The following is a 17142-nucleotide window of genomic DNA, read 5'->3' on the forward strand; positions in this document are numbered from 1 at the left end:
TTGGGGATTTTTGGTATTTCTTGGTAAGACCAGACAATTGAATTCAAATCAAGTGGGAACAGAAATGGTTGAGAACTATGACTATACCTTAAATAATATATATCATATTAGCTGAGTAAATCATACAAAACTGTCAACTTACTCAAAAACAACAATTTCATCCCAATAAAGTAAAATAAGTGATGTGCAACATACATATAAAAGCAGGATATTCGTCCTCTTTACTTTTGCACCAATGAATCTATGCTTACAATATCACTTAATTCAAAGATTTATTTTGGGGGGGGTCCGTCTTTATTTGCATTTCTTTTTATCTATTCCTGAAGAAGCTTACGGCTAAATTAAATCAGCACAATGTACAGTAGCTATGTCAACAACACAACACCTGTCCAACAAATGACTGAATGACATCAGGCAATTCACAAACACTGTGAAGAAACTAAAACGAACCGAATATGCCACCTGGTGGCTGGTTAAGTTACTTGTATTTCTATATTTTGAATGAGTTTCTATGCAAAACAGTCACAGAGAAAAAAAAGAACATTTACAGTGTTTCTTATCACAGTAAGAGTTATCTAAGAATAGACTCTACTCTAACTGTGTGAACATGTCACTCCTTCAGTAAGCCAATCAGCGAGGGACGCCAGTGATGTGATGATGACCACAAGAAACAGATCCGTGTAGGTCAACTGGTAAACAATAATACCCAGTTTGCAGGACTCACTGCATACAAAGCATCAAGTCTTATTCTATTCACTGTTGGGTTCAGAAAATATTATTTTAAAATAACCAACCCAGATATTAATAAGATCCCCTATTTACACTATGTGGCACTGGTCATTGATACTGTGTCACTGGCACTACAAAGGACAGGAGAGGAGAGGAGAGGAGAGGAGAGGAGAGGAGAGGAGAGAAAGCAGATGAGCGATCAGCCCGACAACACTGCTGTCAATCAAAGTGATACAGGCCCAGGGCGAGGAGTCAGTCCTCTAAAGCCAACTCTAAAAGTACCCTGATAACCTGAGCTGAGAGGATTAGCTTTATAATCTCGAACACTGTCAGGCTAAATCAGGGCCTGTGTGCCCCCTGCTGCTTATTACTACATCAGTAAATCTGGGTCCTATGGCAGAGTTAGGAGTTCCGTCATGCTGTGCTGCAGGACGGATCATTCTGCACTGGAAGGGTTTCAGAGACAGTGCAGTGATCTGGCTGTGAGAGTCTGCCCAGAGACTGATGATGAGGTTTGAGCATTTGTCTCATTGCAACATAAACACAACACAGACATTTACTCCATGCTGTTCAGTGGTGCAGTGAGCCCAGGTCAATGTATTGTACTTAAGTTCAAGAGAGCAGGGTTTTAAAGCCCCTGGGAAATCAGTGAAAATGTTTTTTTTTAAATGCCCTATTCCATAAACTTAAAGAAAGTGAAAAAAAGTTCCTGGATCTGCCACCTGATCTCGATCTGCACCAAAATTAAATTGAACCCATATTGCATCTTTCCAACTTTCGTGTTAATCTGTCCAGTAGTTTTTGTATAACAATGCTCACAAACAAACGGGGTGAAAACACAACCTCCTTGGCGGTTATGAATAAAAACATTAACAACAAGATATAAAATAATATAATCCAATGGGGAAATTTGCAATATTACAGCAGCAAGAGACAAAAATAGGCATCAGTAAGTAATAAGTAACATGAAATATGTAAGTGTAAGGATAATAATACTTAAGTGTAAGGAATAGAAAGAAAATAGAAAAAAATTAATGGAATAAAGACTAATATATACAGTGTAACAACAAGCAAACGCAGTGCGAGAAGATTTTAGTCTCCAAGAAAGAATTGAGAAAAACTGGGAGAACATTGATTTTCCACATTAACCCGAACACATAATCAAGCATATCCGTTGGTTCTGCATGAAAAAGTAGCGTAGCTGTTAAAGCACCACGAAAACAGACCTCTGAGTTTGTTCAGCTGATGTACTCGTGCTAAGCTGCAGCAATGAAGGAGTTAAGGATGGAGTGATGTGCACTGCAGGGTGGAGGATGAGATATCATATACTCTGGTCACAACAAATACACAGCATGACTTGGATGTTCCTCTGAGGGAGATTGTGCACAGGTTTTTAAACGCTTCAGAGACAAAAGAGCCTGACAAGGTGAGTGGACTTATTTGTCTTATTACTAGATGATCACGTTTAATGTATCTCTCAATGTTTTCAATTTTCATTTTTAAAAAGTCTTGATTTATAGTTATACTGTATGTGAAACTTCAAATACTATCTGGTGTGTATGCATCTGTATCCAAACCCATCCATTAGTGCAATCATATCTTACTAGAAATGTATTTGCTAGAGATTAGGGAGGCTGCTTTGCACCTACGGGTGAGTGCACTTCCTCTGTGTGTCTTTCTTCTCCAGGCCTGATCCACTGAGAAACATGAGAAGAGGAGATTCGTTTCCTTTTAAGAGTGAGCTTCTCGACTCGCCCTCTCTCCGTCTCTCACTATCGCTCTCTGTAATGTGGCAAATGGCTTTCTCTTGCGTTGTTGACCTCGCTCTCAGATATGACTTTGTGAGAGAGCCCAAGTGGGGGCATATTGACAGTGAGGTGTCTGAGAAAAGCCAAAACAAGAAAAAGATAAAGACAGCAGAGTGTGGGTCTATGAGCCCAGTACTTTGGAAATAAATAATGAATGATGACACTGTGGATGATGATGTATAGTCAACCCCACGTTTCCATTTGTGCAGACTCACAGACACACACTCACATTAGCACAGTGCAGAGTGAGCACCATTAAGCTACACCCCACATTAGTGTCTGATGATTCTCCCTGCAGAGCTGCACTTTAACACAGTTTTCCAGTCCTCAGATCTGATGCTTCCTAAACCAGACACTTTGATCAATTAAGACAAAGGCTCCTGCAATGATGAATACAATATTTCATCTTCTGTGTCATTAGACAGAGAGGATTTCCACAAAACTTAATGAAAAAATGTGGTATGGGCCAGAAAAAAAGACAGACTAAATCTGAGCAAGATCAGGGGGTAGACTCAGGATTAAAAAAAAATGTGCCCCCTTTTTTTAATCATTGTGTGATAGAGAGGTTTTCATGGGAATAGTCATGGTTCTTGCAACACATGATATTTATGAGTGTGTGAAACTTGCACCTTGATTGAATTTAAGGGGCCTGTTGGGGGGAGGGGGAGGGGGTATGGGTTATGGGCTCTACCGACTGCCATTGTAGTTTCTGAAATATGATCCCTTTACAAATATTATGGATCAGAAGCATTATAAAAATGATTAATATCTTACATGTGATCTGAACTGCAGTAGTCTACAGGAAATGAACATCAATGTGTGTTAACGGCCGTCTGTGTTACAAGAGATAGAACAATGAGTGGTTTGTAGCCTTTTTTGGATAATTCAAGCATAGAGAGACGCAGCATGTGCTTTTTCACTCTCAGCCATATCATTGTTATACTTCAAGGAACTCGACCACATGTGCATCACAAGCAGATATGAGAAATCACCTTGTTGTTGAGCTAAAGCGTTTATGCGCAGCATATGCTTCCATTTGTCACAGATTATGATCTGAGGCCATGATTTATTATATGCTGGTTAAACAGCCTGATGAATACAGTATCCATATGAAGACTATTTAACCATACTGGCAACAAAAGGAGTATTCTCACTATTAACAAAGAAGAAGCTTGTGCATAGTGGTGTACGAAAGGTCAGTGTGGTGTTTAAAAGTGAGCAGTGTTTTTTCCAAGTCCACGAAGGCGTCTGCAGGTGGACAGGACGTTGTAGCTGGCCGTCAATTGTTGGGTCAGGCGGCTATTCTCACTCTCCAATTCTTTCACCCTGCTCTGAAGTTGTTGAGCTCATGTTGACGCCTGAGTCGTGCTCGCTGATTGGTGGCACGTCTCTTTTCTCTTACTCTGATTTCACAATATTGACAGGCCTCTGCTGGTGACATGGTGGACATAAGTGCACCGAACTCCCATGTTTCCAGGGAGATGATGAAGTCAGGATCCAGGCTTACACTGAGATCACTTGTGTCGATCTTGGTTACCAGGATGTCACTGTCAGAGTCAGTATCAGTGCCAGTGTCAATATCAGCGCCCACTGATGGTGGTGGATCGGTGGTGTCATTGAGGAGGGACAGATAGTCAACGCCATCCAGCAGTGACCATGAGGAGCAGGATGGTTGTGGACATGGGGACAACACACCTCTTTGCGAATCAGTTGGTGACATGGGGGTGAGGGGTACATCAGCTGGCATGCTGACGGATGAGGGTGGCTCTGGGTGTTGAGTAACCGTGTCTTCTGTGAGCAGACGATACATTATGGAAGATGTCGGAGGACGTGGTGCAATTTTTTCCTCGCCTGGCTATTGTTATGTGAGTGCTGAACAAAACATATGGTCCTAGTCTTATTGTGATAACATCAATCTGTGCCCCAGTGTACAGAGGCATGCATAGAGCTTTCTGTAGTTGTGCCATGTCATAGATATATTTGAGTGAGACAATGCAATGCTCCAGGTTTAGTCCTTGCAGCAAAACATATGTACTGTTCTTGTATGCCATCTGCCATACAAAGGTGTTGGCAGTAACGGATATCCTTTGAACTGCACTGATTGGCAGTTATATTGTAACTCAGTTTTGGACTTTTGAAGTGATATAGGGCCATATGGTAAAAGGTCTAGTATTGGTTGAAGGTTTTCATTATATTGTCTTTCTGCTTTGTCTTTCTTTTTACGTCGCGTCCTAGTCATATTATTTCTTGTCGATGTACGTTCCATTATTTGATTAGTTAGTTTGTTCCGATACTTCTTCATGCCTTTGTGGAATATTCATAGCTTCGTACATGCTTTCACATGACAGTTGTTCTACTTCTAGTTTGGCCATAATGACACCTTATTCTATGTCATTAAGCACTTTTCTTTAAATCAAACACCTGAAATGAGTGTGCATCCGTACCGTCTTCACCTACTCTTACCCCTCTCTTTATTTAATTACTCCCATTCAGTGCTTTACTTTGTTCAGAGGCTTGGTTAACCAAACCAATCCTCCAACATGCATTGCACACATTTAGTAGGAACTCATCCATTCTCTCCGCACCATGGTGTACCATATCTAGCACGCTGATCATGCATCAGATATGTTCTGCATTGAATTTTTACCCCGCCAGGGATTTTTAGTTTTTAGTAGGGTTTTGCATTTAGATCAATTTGTTTCAGTAATTTTAACTAGGTTCTTTAAGCGAAATAAAAATCATAATTTCCACACCTGGGCGGAATCCTGCACTCAGACATTCACCTCTGAGTTTTATGACCACTGATGTTCTGAGATGCAGGTCTGCCCCGGTTGAGGTTCCTCAGGTGCTCTGTCTCTCCTATGCTGGCTCGCTATTAAATGTTGGAGATAAAAAGTCTAATACTGGGCCAGATACTAACTACTGGTTATCAGTCCAACTCTGACACCATTATAAATCTTAGTCTTTGGAGGCCTTTGATCTGAGCCTTTAATCAGTATGACTTCATGTACCATTATCAATCGTAGTCATTGGAGGCCTTTGATCTGAGCCTTTAAACGGTTTGATCTTATTAGCCTGCCGCTGTAACTGTTTAACATGTCTGAACAAATATTATAAGTACATAAGCTTGCAAAGAATTAATGTATACAGAATTTTCTACAACAGACCCTAGTCGAGATATCATCTGTATAGTGCTTCACTGAGTCTGACCTGAGAGGACAACATCCACAGATATGGCTTCGGGTAAAGGTAAGCTTAGACCTCGTGAGATATACTGGAGACATGTTATGCAAGATAAAAAGCAAAATGCTCGTAAACTAGAGTTAAGCTTTAGACTTAACTTTCTACAAAAAGGAGTAAATCAGCAGTTAAGTTTGACAGCATTTTTTCTTTGTCCATTAAATGTCAGAAAAATGTCTAAAACAACTTCCCAGACTCCAAGTTGATGTTTACGAGTGTATTTTTTGTGATGTTCAGTTCACTGTCAGTAATGACAAAGGAAAACTAAAAAAATCGAACATTTAAGAAGCTTCAGCCATCAAAACATTTTGTTTTTTTGGTCTAAAAGTTTTATCATCCAGCTCAGCAGCATGAGAAAATATGTTTTTGTAGAAAGTAGTGGATACTAGAGGCCTAGCTAGCTAGTCGCTAGGGACAGTAAAATTAGCATTTCAGCATGATGCTAATGTTTTATGTATAGTGTACGGTGTTAGCTAATAGGCTAGCTAGTGTGTGGGTTTAAAATACATTATACTACCAAGATGTTGCTCCATTGATCAAATTTAAGTACTGCTAATTTGCAAGACCCAACCTTATCAGTTAGGTCACAACATGTGATCTAGTTCATTTCATTGTGTAACAGATTTGAGCTTTGATGTATTAATGCAATTCAATTGTTTTGTTGTATTGTTTTGTGGTAAAGCAAAACAAACAAAAAACCCACAAACAACAATCAAAACAAAAACATTTTTCCTTGATGTGAACAATTAAGTTCCTAACCTGGACATGGGATGGCGTTGTCACACTAACTGTGACTACACAACGGTTTGACAAAAATTAGGGTAAATGTGTGAAAAGTGTGTGTGTGTTTGTTTCATAGAAATGATTTCAGGTATGTAGCCTATGTGTGATGAGCGGACAGTTAATAATTCAAAAGGCCATCATCTCCAGATCAATACCAGTCTATGAGCCTGTCCCTTTTCACAGTGTGTTGTGCCATAAAGCTCCATAGCAGCGTTGATGCACACAGCTGTTGTCAGGCCAGTGTTGTGTGTTTGGAATGATAAGCTTCCTGGAAGCACCCGGCACAGTGGAACATTGGCGGACATGATACCACGCAGCATGCAGGCCTTTCTCTGTTGTTGCACCAGCACTCCACTGACCAACACTGCATCCTGTATCACTCAGGATATCAACAAGACACTGTCAGTTCAGCCAGGTTATCTCAAAGCAGAAATAGACAGTTCTCTGTTAGGCATGGCTGCTGCAGTATATAGGTCAGAGTCTGGTGAACGACTGTAAACTGATGCACTGTTTCCAAAAGGACATCCTGTTGATAGGCTGCGGTGCTGAAATGAACTGTATTGTGAGGAGACAGTGATAATAGCTCAGGAAGATTTACATTCCTGCAAAGCGTCATGACTGGAATTTTCAAAATGTCATTGTACCAGTGCACAATTTATAATGCTATTAGCATAAGTATGGTGGTAATCCATGTGAATATTCCACTGGACCAGCTAATGTTTCCTTCACAGTATCACATAACAGTCATTTGCTTATAATACTCATATTGTTGTGACATCTTTTATAATAGAAGGGACTTTTTAAAAAGAAAATATACCCAAGACTGAAAAAAACAATGAAACTAGATAATAAAATAATAATAAAGTATACTACATGAATTGGCAGTTGATGTAAATTGGCGAAGATAGGAATGAAATGTTTTTGGTCTGCTATTCTATTCACTGGCTACAGACTATTTTGTGCGACAAAAGTATAATTTTTTTCACTCCAGCGCTTGATTGATTTTCCTTAGGCTGCACAAGTCATTTTCTTTTCCATGAAAAAAGAACATTAATGTGATAGACGATGTCTGACGTAGCAGTGACAGTCCTGGTTGTGTAGGAACAAGAAAGCCCAGATAGACTGAAAACCCAGCAGTGTGCAGAAGTTGTTTTATATCTTTTAATATGGAGTTTGGAGAAAGAAACCAACACCTTTTGTTTTGTTAATGTTTTGAAAAGTTACCCTGCAGCAGGACATCTGCAACAACCACAGCGCTTCAATGTCACTTGAGCCCATTTTGAGCAGTTCACACAGAGCTCTGCAGGTGGTGACCCTGTGCAGCAGTTTACTCTTGAGTTTCCTGCATCCAAACACAGGTACAACTGTGTGTTTACAAAACAGCAGAAACCAGACAGAGCAAGTGGAGTCCATGTGGGGGAAACAGGTTGTCTCTGTGTCCTGTGATCACATGCCATCTCACTATACCGTCTGCCTTCCTGCAGACATGCCTCGCCAATTCCCAAGGGTAACTCTTAGCGAGGCGCAAAAAGAGACTCAGATGCTGGCGGAGAAGGTTTATGCATCTGCGTTAAAGGAAGAAGACACCAAAGATGCCTTATCAATGTTCACCGTGCCTGAGGACTGCCCCATCGGCTTCCAGCAAGCCATGGAGCACGAGCTGCTCAAGGAGCTGGCAGAGCAACAGTCAGAGCAGTCTACCAAGAGGTAGGTCTTTCTCCTGGTGTGGCACCAAATCACAGACAATCATCTGATCCACAGATCAATGTCATAAATGATCTTTTTTTTTTGCAGGAAGAAAAGCTTGAGGATGATTCGCTCCCAGTCATTGGGCCTGCAGATGCCAATGAGTACAGATTGGACGAGGCCAGTGACTGTTACACCATACCTGTCCCCAAGCTCCACCTGTTCATCAGTGACAGAAAACCGCCCTGATTACCAGAGGGTCACTATTAGTGGTGATTACTGTGCTGGAGTAAGTACTGTAAACCCCAGCATTAACCTCTGATCATTAGAGTTAGAGAAATTAATGGCCTTGCAGATTTACATATACATACATTTGCACAATTCCCAGTTAGCTGAGACGGGACAATACTTTGCCTGATTGTGTTTTGTGTCCTTTCCCCATTCAGATCACAGTGGAGGACTATGAACAGGCTGCCAAAAGTCTGTTAAAGGCCCTGCTTATTCGTGAGAAATACTCAAAGCTGGCCTATCATCGGTTCTGCAGAACAACGACCCAGTTCCTCTGCAGTGCTGAAAACATTCCATGGAGCGAGGAGGATGAGGTTCAACCAGGTTTGAAGCGTTTGAAGCATTGATAATGTATATATATATAAAGATGAATGACATGACAGCTCCCTGTAAGTGAAGCCAAAGTGTCTCGATCGCCCCCCTGGTGGCTGGCTACAGTATTGGCCATATATCCCACCTCCTTTATGTTAGCAGATGGGACATGGACCAAACTACAAAGTCAAAATACACGTCAAATACATTTTTCTCATCAAACTGATGTTTGTTCAAGTACAATTTTTTTTGGTAGATTTGGTTTTAATTAGTAATTTGATGCTATAAAAAAAACGGGGTAAAACGTCATGATTGACAGCTGAGACTGACTTGTGATTGGCTGAGCATGCCTGTGGGACCTTGCTACTGCGTCTCAATCCAAAGATTGCCACTACATAGACTCCAAATGACAACTTGGGCACAAAATGGCAGCATTCATGTCTGTGTTATCTTGGCTTCATTTCTGGATAGTGGGAGGAAGTAGAGACGCGTCATCCATCTTTATATGCAGTCTACGGTTTGAAGCACCACTCACTGATTTCTTATTGTGGTTTATATGACAGTAACATAACAATGCTGTGTCCTCCAGATATGTGCCCATGTCCATTAGGTGATGAAGATCCCTACAGCATGGACAACATCCCAGAGAACCTCAACTATGAACTGAAGATGAAGGATGGAATAGTGAATGTGTACGACAACGCTGAGGCGCTGATACAAAACCAGCCCCATGACCTTCCTTATCCTGACTTAGAAACATTCGCCATCGACCTCGGCCATTTGCTGGCCATGATTGCAGATGGACCCACGTAAGTTGACGCTACAGTTATGCTGGTTGAAAAAAAAAACAGCCCTTGTTGCAAAACTGGTTGTTTCTGCCTCAGTAGAACTTAATCACACACGTACGAGTTGCATACGATGTAAACCAAGCTCCACTTTCATTTTACAGGAAGACTTACTGTCACAGACGACTAAATTTCTTGAGTTCAAAGTTCTACCTCCACGAGATGCTCAATGAGATGGCCGAGTTAAAGGAGCTGAAAAGTGTTCCTCACAGAGATTTCTACAATGTCAGGAAGGTTAGTCCAACCACCGATGTTATGTAGAGTTTGAAATCCAATATAGTTTCCCAAAGATTACCTCTGTAAAAAAATACTTAACATATGACATTACAGTCTGAAGAATGACATTTTAAAGCACATATTTTAAAGCAGCCTATTTGTCCAGCAGACTGAACATATTGCTTGTTTTTCTCAGGTGGACACTCATATTCATGCAGCTGCCTGTATGTCTCAGAAACACCTGCTGACTTTCATTCAGAAAACGTATAAGACCGATGCCGACCGTGTGGTGCTGGAGACGGCCGGACAAAATATTACTCTGCAGGAGGTTTTCCAAAGCCTCAATAAAGACCCATATGACCTGACTGTGGACTCTCTGGATGTACATGCGGTGAGAAAAGAAGTTTCTTTCTTTCATGCATAAACGTGTACATTATGTTCTCATAAAAAACTGTGCTGTGTTAATTAATGATGGTGGTATTTTTGTCAGAATGTGGCAAAATAGGAATTTCATGTAAAAAGAATCTCTCTGCGGTTTTTAATAGTGCGCAACAATGGCTGCCGACTTTTAGGAAACCTCTGGTTCTGGAAGCAAAAAAAAAAAAAAGCTGAAAAAGGAAAGAAGGAAAAGGACTATACAGATTTTTTTGGTTTAATAGTGAAGGAACTACGTATCCCATAAGCCATTGCAAATGATCCCTTGCAAAAGACTCAGCAATTCTTGAATTTAACCTCGTTGGAGTAATTTTCACCCCTTTGGACACTTTTTCAACTCTATAAAACAGCACCATGTTAGAAACGGAAAACATGATCGCTCTGTGGTAAATTGAATGCTTTAACGCTGAGTGATCTGATTGTAGCTAACATGGTAATCGCGAGCTCCACCAACCACAGGCATCAGGTAGTGCAGTACCCGAATGCAAATCTTAAAACGCAGTTCTACAGGTGGATTAAATGTTGTTTCACAATCTCGTAGCCTGTGTGAAGTCTACCTTGGATGGTTGATAGATCTCTATCCAGAAAATGAATGGGACATTAAGATCTGGAACAACACTGTTGAAAAAATACCAGAATAAGTACTTTTCCATACCTGACCACCCAGGGTTTATAATTATTTATAATTTATTTGTAATTCATGCATTTTGTTCCCAGGGGAGACAAACCTTCCACCGGTTTGATAAGTTCAATTCCAAGTACAACCCAGTGGGCGCGAGTGAACTTCGAGAAATCTTCCTGAAAACAGACAACTTCATTAATGGAGAGTATTTTGCTCGCATCATAAAGGTATCAAGTCATGTTATCCTGCAGTTTAAGTCAGAACGGATGCAGGGACAGTTGAATACACTACTTCTCTCTTTTAATAGGAAGTGGCCCATGACCTGGAGGAGAGTAAGTATCAGCATGCAGAGCCTCGTGTGTCCATCTACGGACGCTGTCCAGAGGAGTGGGACAGTTTGTCCAAGTGGTTCATCCATCACAAAGTCCACTCTCCAAACATGAGGTGGATCATTCAAATACCCAGAATATAGTGAGTGCCACTGATAATCAAGAGTCGAATTAAAAATAATTTGTGAAAATATGAAATCTTGAAATTGCCCAAATGTTTCTTTATGTTTTTTCAGTGACATTTTCAAGTCGAAGAAGCTGGTACCTAATTTTGCCAAGATGCTGGAGAACATTTTCCTTCCTCTGTTTGAAGCCACCGTTAATCCACAGGACCACAGAGAACTGCACGTTTTCCTCAAATACGTAAGATGTCCTAAAAGATGCATTTTCACTGCTATTAAAGTACTACCACTTTACATTAACTTAGTTAGCATTCAGTATATAAATGTTTGATAATATTTAATAATATAGTATCGTACAATTATAAGAAATTTGTGTTGTATTGTTTTTAAATGTAGTATAACACATTTGTAGTAATACAAAAGAAGTCTTACGCTTTTTGATTGTATTTGACTGTAAGAAATTACATTTGTGACGTTTTCAGACTTCAACTCCACCATTTTTGTGTGTCTGTGTGTGTGTGTGTGTGTGTGTGTGTGTGTGTGTGTGTGTGTGTGTGTGTGTGTGTGTGTGTGTGTGTGTGTGCAGGTGTCAGGCTTTGACAGCGTCGACGACGAGTCCAAACACAGCGATCACATGTTCTCCTTCAGGAGCCCGAAGCCAGAGCAGTGGACTGCAGACGACAACCCTCCCTACAGCTACTACCTGTTCCACATGTATGCAAACATCATGGTCCTCAACAACCTCAGGAAGTAAGAGCTCATCCACCTCATCCTCCTCTTACTACACACACCTCAGTACAGGACAGTTGACTTTACGGTCTGTGGCAGCCGACCTGGTGAGTCCAGCACCAGTGGGGGGGACATTTTACTTTCTAGAGCCCTCATTGAAGGAAGTGATCAATCATTGGACAGCAAGAGGATTCCAAGTATAGAACAACCGGCTGATGAGAGTATCCAGAGCATCTCAATATAAAGCTGATATCTATAAACACAAGGATGAACAGAACGACACTCTCTTCTGATTCTCTCGTGTATTGATCGTGTATTATGTCCTTGTGTGTCAGGGAACGTGGACTGAGCACCTTCCAGTTCCGCCCACACTGTGGAGAAGCTGGATCCATCACTCATCTGGTCTCTGCCTTTCTCTCTGCTGACAACATCTCACACGGACTCAACTTGAAGAAGGTACTCGACATGTGTCAAGAGGGTTATTTTGAAACCTACTGTTACAGTCTTAAGTTCAGATGCAGAACTAATAAGGAACAAGGAGTAATGCTTCCCAGAGCAGGGAGCAAACAGCGCCCCCTCCTGGACACGGGCTTGGGAACTAAAGGTGGTCTTAATTTACGATGGTGTTTCTTTGCATCACTTGTATCATAGAAGGGAAGTAACAAGTGAGCAACAAGTAAGTAACAAGAGAACAATATAGGCTACAACTAAATGGTGGAATGAGCTCCCCATGGACATCCGGACATCAGAAAGTTTACACATCTTCCGCCGCAAACTAAAAACACATCTCTTCCGACTATACCTTGAATAATATTTTTAAACTAACAATTTAGTAGCACTTAAATGGCACTTACTTATAGCACTTTGTAGTTTTGCTTTTTTGAAGAAATTGTACTTTTTCGATTCTTGTTGTTCTGGGTTTGTACCCTCATGGTTGAATGCACTTATTGTAAGTCGCTTTGGATAAAAGCGTCAGCTAAATGTAATGTAATGTAACAACCAATGTTTTATTATTATTTAACTTCCTTCCTCTGCTTATTGTTCTCTTCTCTATTGGCTCATCCAACTATTTTTATTATCTTTTTTTTTCTTGATTATTTTTCCTTTTGACTTAATTATTCTTTCTTTTAATAATATTAGTAATATGACCTTATTTTTAATCTTCCTCTTTGCCATTCGTATCGTTACCATTGACCAGAATAGGTTAGTTTGAGTGTCTCTTTACTTTAGACCGAAAAGCTATGTAGCTCAACACTCAAAGCAAAATTTTCTTGCTTCTGTCTGTTTTGAAATATTTGTTGGTTTGAGAGCAAGTTTTTTTACCTTGTTTATCGAACATGTTTATAATCGTGGTTAATGATGGATCAGCCTAAAATTTGAGATGGACATTATATTCCAAAAACACCGGAACCACAAAGTTCGGCCTTACGAAAAAAACATTGATGACAGTGACACACTGATCAATCTATAACCCAAACTGTCCAGATTAAACTGGACAATACGTATTTTACAATGTATAAAGAGATTATTATACACAATATACGATGATTATATACAATTATATATGTCCACGTATGTTTCTTCAGAGTCCTGTGTTGCAGTACCTGTACTACCTGGCCCAGATGCCAATTGCAATGTCTCCACTCAGCAACAACAGTCTGTTCCTGGAATACTCCAAAAACCCTCTGAAAGAGTTCCTGCACAAAGGCCTGTGTGTGTCCCTGTCCACAGATGACCCCATGCAGTTCCACTACACCAAGGTACACACAAACAAACAACACAGTGTTAATACAGACTGCTGTTCAGTATCTCACATTCCTCATGTGATATCATGCCAGACTCTAGCGAGAGCTTTGCAGTGCAGATCATTCTGATGTGTTGTTTGTGTGACTCTAGGAGCCACTGATGGAGGAGTACGCCATCGCAGCTCAGCTGTGGAAGCTCAGCACCTGTGATGTTTGTGAAATAGCCAGGAACAGTGTTCTGCAGAGTGGACTGTCTCACCAGGTACAGAGACACTTCCAATCCACATCTCCATCGCGTTTCAAAAACATTCAACCCATTCGTCTCCAAACTATTTTTTTATTTGTTGTTTATTCACAGGAGAAGAAGCACTTCTTGGGCGTGAACTACCTGAAAGACGGACCCGAAGGGAACGATATCCGGCGGACCAATGTGGCACAGATCCGCATGGCCTACAGACACGAGACACTGTGTAATGAGCTTAGCTTCATAGTGGAAGCGGTGAAGTCTGAAGTCGTAAATTCCCAAAGTGACTAAAACAGACATCACATTAGTCTACGCATGCTGAGCTCAAACTTACCTCCATTTAGCTTTATTTTGAAAAGTGCCATTTAGTGACTGCGATGGTTAAATAATAATAAAAAAAACATATCCAGTCAGTTAAAGTACAATGTTAAGCTGGTTCCATGTTGAAAAAAAAAGGTTATGGTTGGGTCTCAAGGGTTTAGACAAACTGTACAGAGCTGCACGTGTGTACTATAGTTTCACATACTTGTCATTACACAAAACCCACTATGTATAAACACTTGTACTTTACACTCCATTTCATGATCGGGGTGTGTGAAATAAACTGTTGGAAACATGACAACTTTCAGGTGCTGTATACACTGCACATTGTCCATAAGAACACTTGTTGAGAGCTTTCCACACTGTTAGTTCAGACAGGTCAGAGAGATGGATGATGTCTGGGACACTTCCTCCGTCTCTGCCTTAAATAGAAAGAGGTCTCAGTGATAACTAAGCTGTTAAAAAAGTGCTTACAAAAGTTTATTTACATGGATCCTCACGGTCTACAGCAGCAAACACAGTGTTAAAATAGTAAAATCATCATTCTTTAAAATGATTGGATGGCAAACATCGCCATCTAGTGGCTGGGCAGCACCAGTTCATGACATCAGACGATAACAATTTACAAACACATCCAGTGCAACTTGTGCAAAAATAAAATGCACTTTAGGGTCATTCTGTTGCATCACTATCAGACAAATTAAGAGACACGTCTTTGTCCTCGTCCTCCACTTGTATCTTCTCCTCGTCCTGAGCGTCCTCCTCGGTTTGCTCCACACTCTTCACACACGTCCAGTCTTCTGTCTCGATGGACTCCTGCTGCTGCTTCATGTCAGAGCTCTGAGACTCAACCCTTCTCCTGTTCAAAGAGAGGAAAAACATACCACGTACTGATATATGTAGTAATAACCAAAGGAAAACAGATATGATAAAAGGAACAGATCACTATCATTCAGGACCAAATATAATTTAACAAATAAAAGACCTAGGTAATAGTTTTATATAGTATTTTCATATAGAAAAACACTTACGACTTCAGGTAGACAATGAGGATTATTGCAGTAAGAAGAAGGCCGCAGGTTGAGGTGATGAGAACAACCTTTCCTGGAACATTAAAAACATGAGAGGAACAGAACATCAGTCATAAAAAATGTTTATAAAAAAATAACATCCAAGCATTTATGATAAAAGGTCTTTAGTTATATATTTAATAAAAACAAATATCTGTTGTGGAGAAGACTCTTGTACCTCCTGCAGAGCGAATTGCACTGCCGATGTATCGGGCTGGTTCTCCCTCATGGTCTCTGGTTTGAGGAGCTGAGGAGGAAGAGGAGCGAGGCGAGGAGGAGGAAGACGCAGACTGTGTCGTCTGGGTGGAGTGTGTTTGCTCTGAGTGATCGCTGCTGCTCAGAGGGCTGGTAGTTGTTGCATCCTTCAATTGTGTTACTGCGTCTGTGAGTGAAGACCATGACAGATTGGATTATTTCCTATAAAAACATGTCATTTAATGAATGTAAATCTGTAGAATTCATTTGTTTTAACATTGAGGGAAAACTTCTATCTGCCTCCCACTTGCAGCTATGTACTGATTTTGATAGTCTTACACAGCTGTACTGACACAGTGTAGGAAAATATTCAAACTATATTTCTGAATGGTTGTTATGGTACTTCATTGATAAACTAATTCAAAAATCATGTTAAAGGAACACATCACGACTGTGGAGGTTTTAAACAAACTCTTCACGTTCCCTCTGAATTCAACCTTACTATACTTTCAATATCTTCTCAGATTTTTATCCCAAAATATGTAGAATATTTAAAAAAGGCAGTGACTCTAAACTGAGTCTGAGATTTACACATTATATCTTCAATAACCTCCTGTAATTAAATGAGGGTTAAAGCACTAGAGAGAATTGAAGATAAACAAGTTAATACCTGATTCATTGAAGCAGAACACATCAAATTGTGTTTTCACAGAGGCTCGCCATGGCACCAAACCTGTCTGGCCTCGTCCACAGGTAGAAAGTGGCTTGATGCGGGGAACGACTGCAAAATGTTCATCAATCCATCCAAACCTAAACAAAATAAAAATATCAAAACCCATGACAACAGGCTTATTATCATCTGACTGAGCTGACCCTGTGCATTTCCTCTCTGGTCCTATACCTGCACGTTTCTAATCCTCTGTCGAGCGCGCTGTTCACTTGGGCTTTGGAGGCGATGTGCACTCCGAGGGACAAGCAGAGGCTCCGAGCTTCAGAGGCGTTGAAGGCGTACTCAGGCTGGTTGAGGAGATTTAAGGAGCTGACCTGGAAAACTCCAGCAATACTTTGGTTCATTGCTGGGAAAACTGGAACAAAACAGCAAATACAACATTTTCACATTCAGGTTTAACTGTAACATGATTAAAAAAACAAAAAAACATTTTACTGCTGCATATACACGGTTAGTTACATTGTAGAAATATACAAAGTGATAAATCTTGGAAATGACTCACCTCGGATGTTGCTGGTGTCAACACTTTGACCAGAGATGAGTGAAGTAAAGGACAAGACAGATGTGAGGCAAAGCCAGATCATATTCATGACTGCTGCGAGTGGAGACGGACGACAAGTGCTGCACAGTTAATGTGTCTCCGAGCCAAATGACAGGGTTAAATAGAGTTGATTCTGTTCACTGGAGTCTCTG

General features: G+C 40.6%; 2 protein-coding genes across 2 annotated transcripts; one reads left to right on the forward strand and one right to left on the reverse strand.

Moving 5' to 3' along the window:
* The first annotated feature begins 2066 nt into the window (after window positions 1-2066).
* Window positions 2067-14424, forward strand: ampd3a (adenosine monophosphate deaminase 3a). The gene is made up of 15 exons (XM_047340570.1): window positions 2067-2155; window positions 8045-8267; window positions 8355-8535; window positions 8693-8858; window positions 9436-9655; window positions 9796-9925; window positions 10104-10298; window positions 11060-11191; window positions 11272-11435; window positions 11530-11656; window positions 12002-12165; window positions 12480-12600; window positions 13731-13904; window positions 14041-14151; window positions 14248-14424. Exons 2-15 carry the CDS (start codon window positions 8047-8049, stop codon window positions 14422-14424), a joined length of 2283 nt encoding a protein of 760 aa, XP_047196526.1. The 5' UTR covers window positions 2067-2155; window positions 8045-8046.
* lyve1a (lymphatic vessel endothelial hyaluronic receptor 1a) lies at window positions 14207-17139 on the reverse strand. Its single transcript, XM_035159657.2, has 6 exons — window positions 16952-17139; window positions 16621-16804; window positions 16390-16529; window positions 15703-15906; window positions 15486-15558; window positions 14207-15313 (listed from the first exon to the last, which is right to left on the reverse strand). The coding sequence occupies exons 1-6, from the start codon at window positions 17037-17039 to the stop codon at window positions 15127-15129; spliced, it is 876 nt and encodes a 291-aa protein (XP_035015548.1). The 5' UTR covers window positions 17040-17139; the 3' UTR covers window positions 14207-15126.
* Window positions 17140-17142: the final 3 nt, after the last annotated feature.

Source organism: Hippoglossus stenolepis, chromosome 1 (genome assembly GCF_022539355.2).
Source record: "Hippoglossus stenolepis isolate QCI-W04-F060 chromosome 1, HSTE1.2, whole genome shotgun sequence".
Lineage (NCBI taxonomy): Eukaryota > Metazoa > Chordata > Actinopteri > Pleuronectiformes > Pleuronectidae > Hippoglossus > Hippoglossus stenolepis.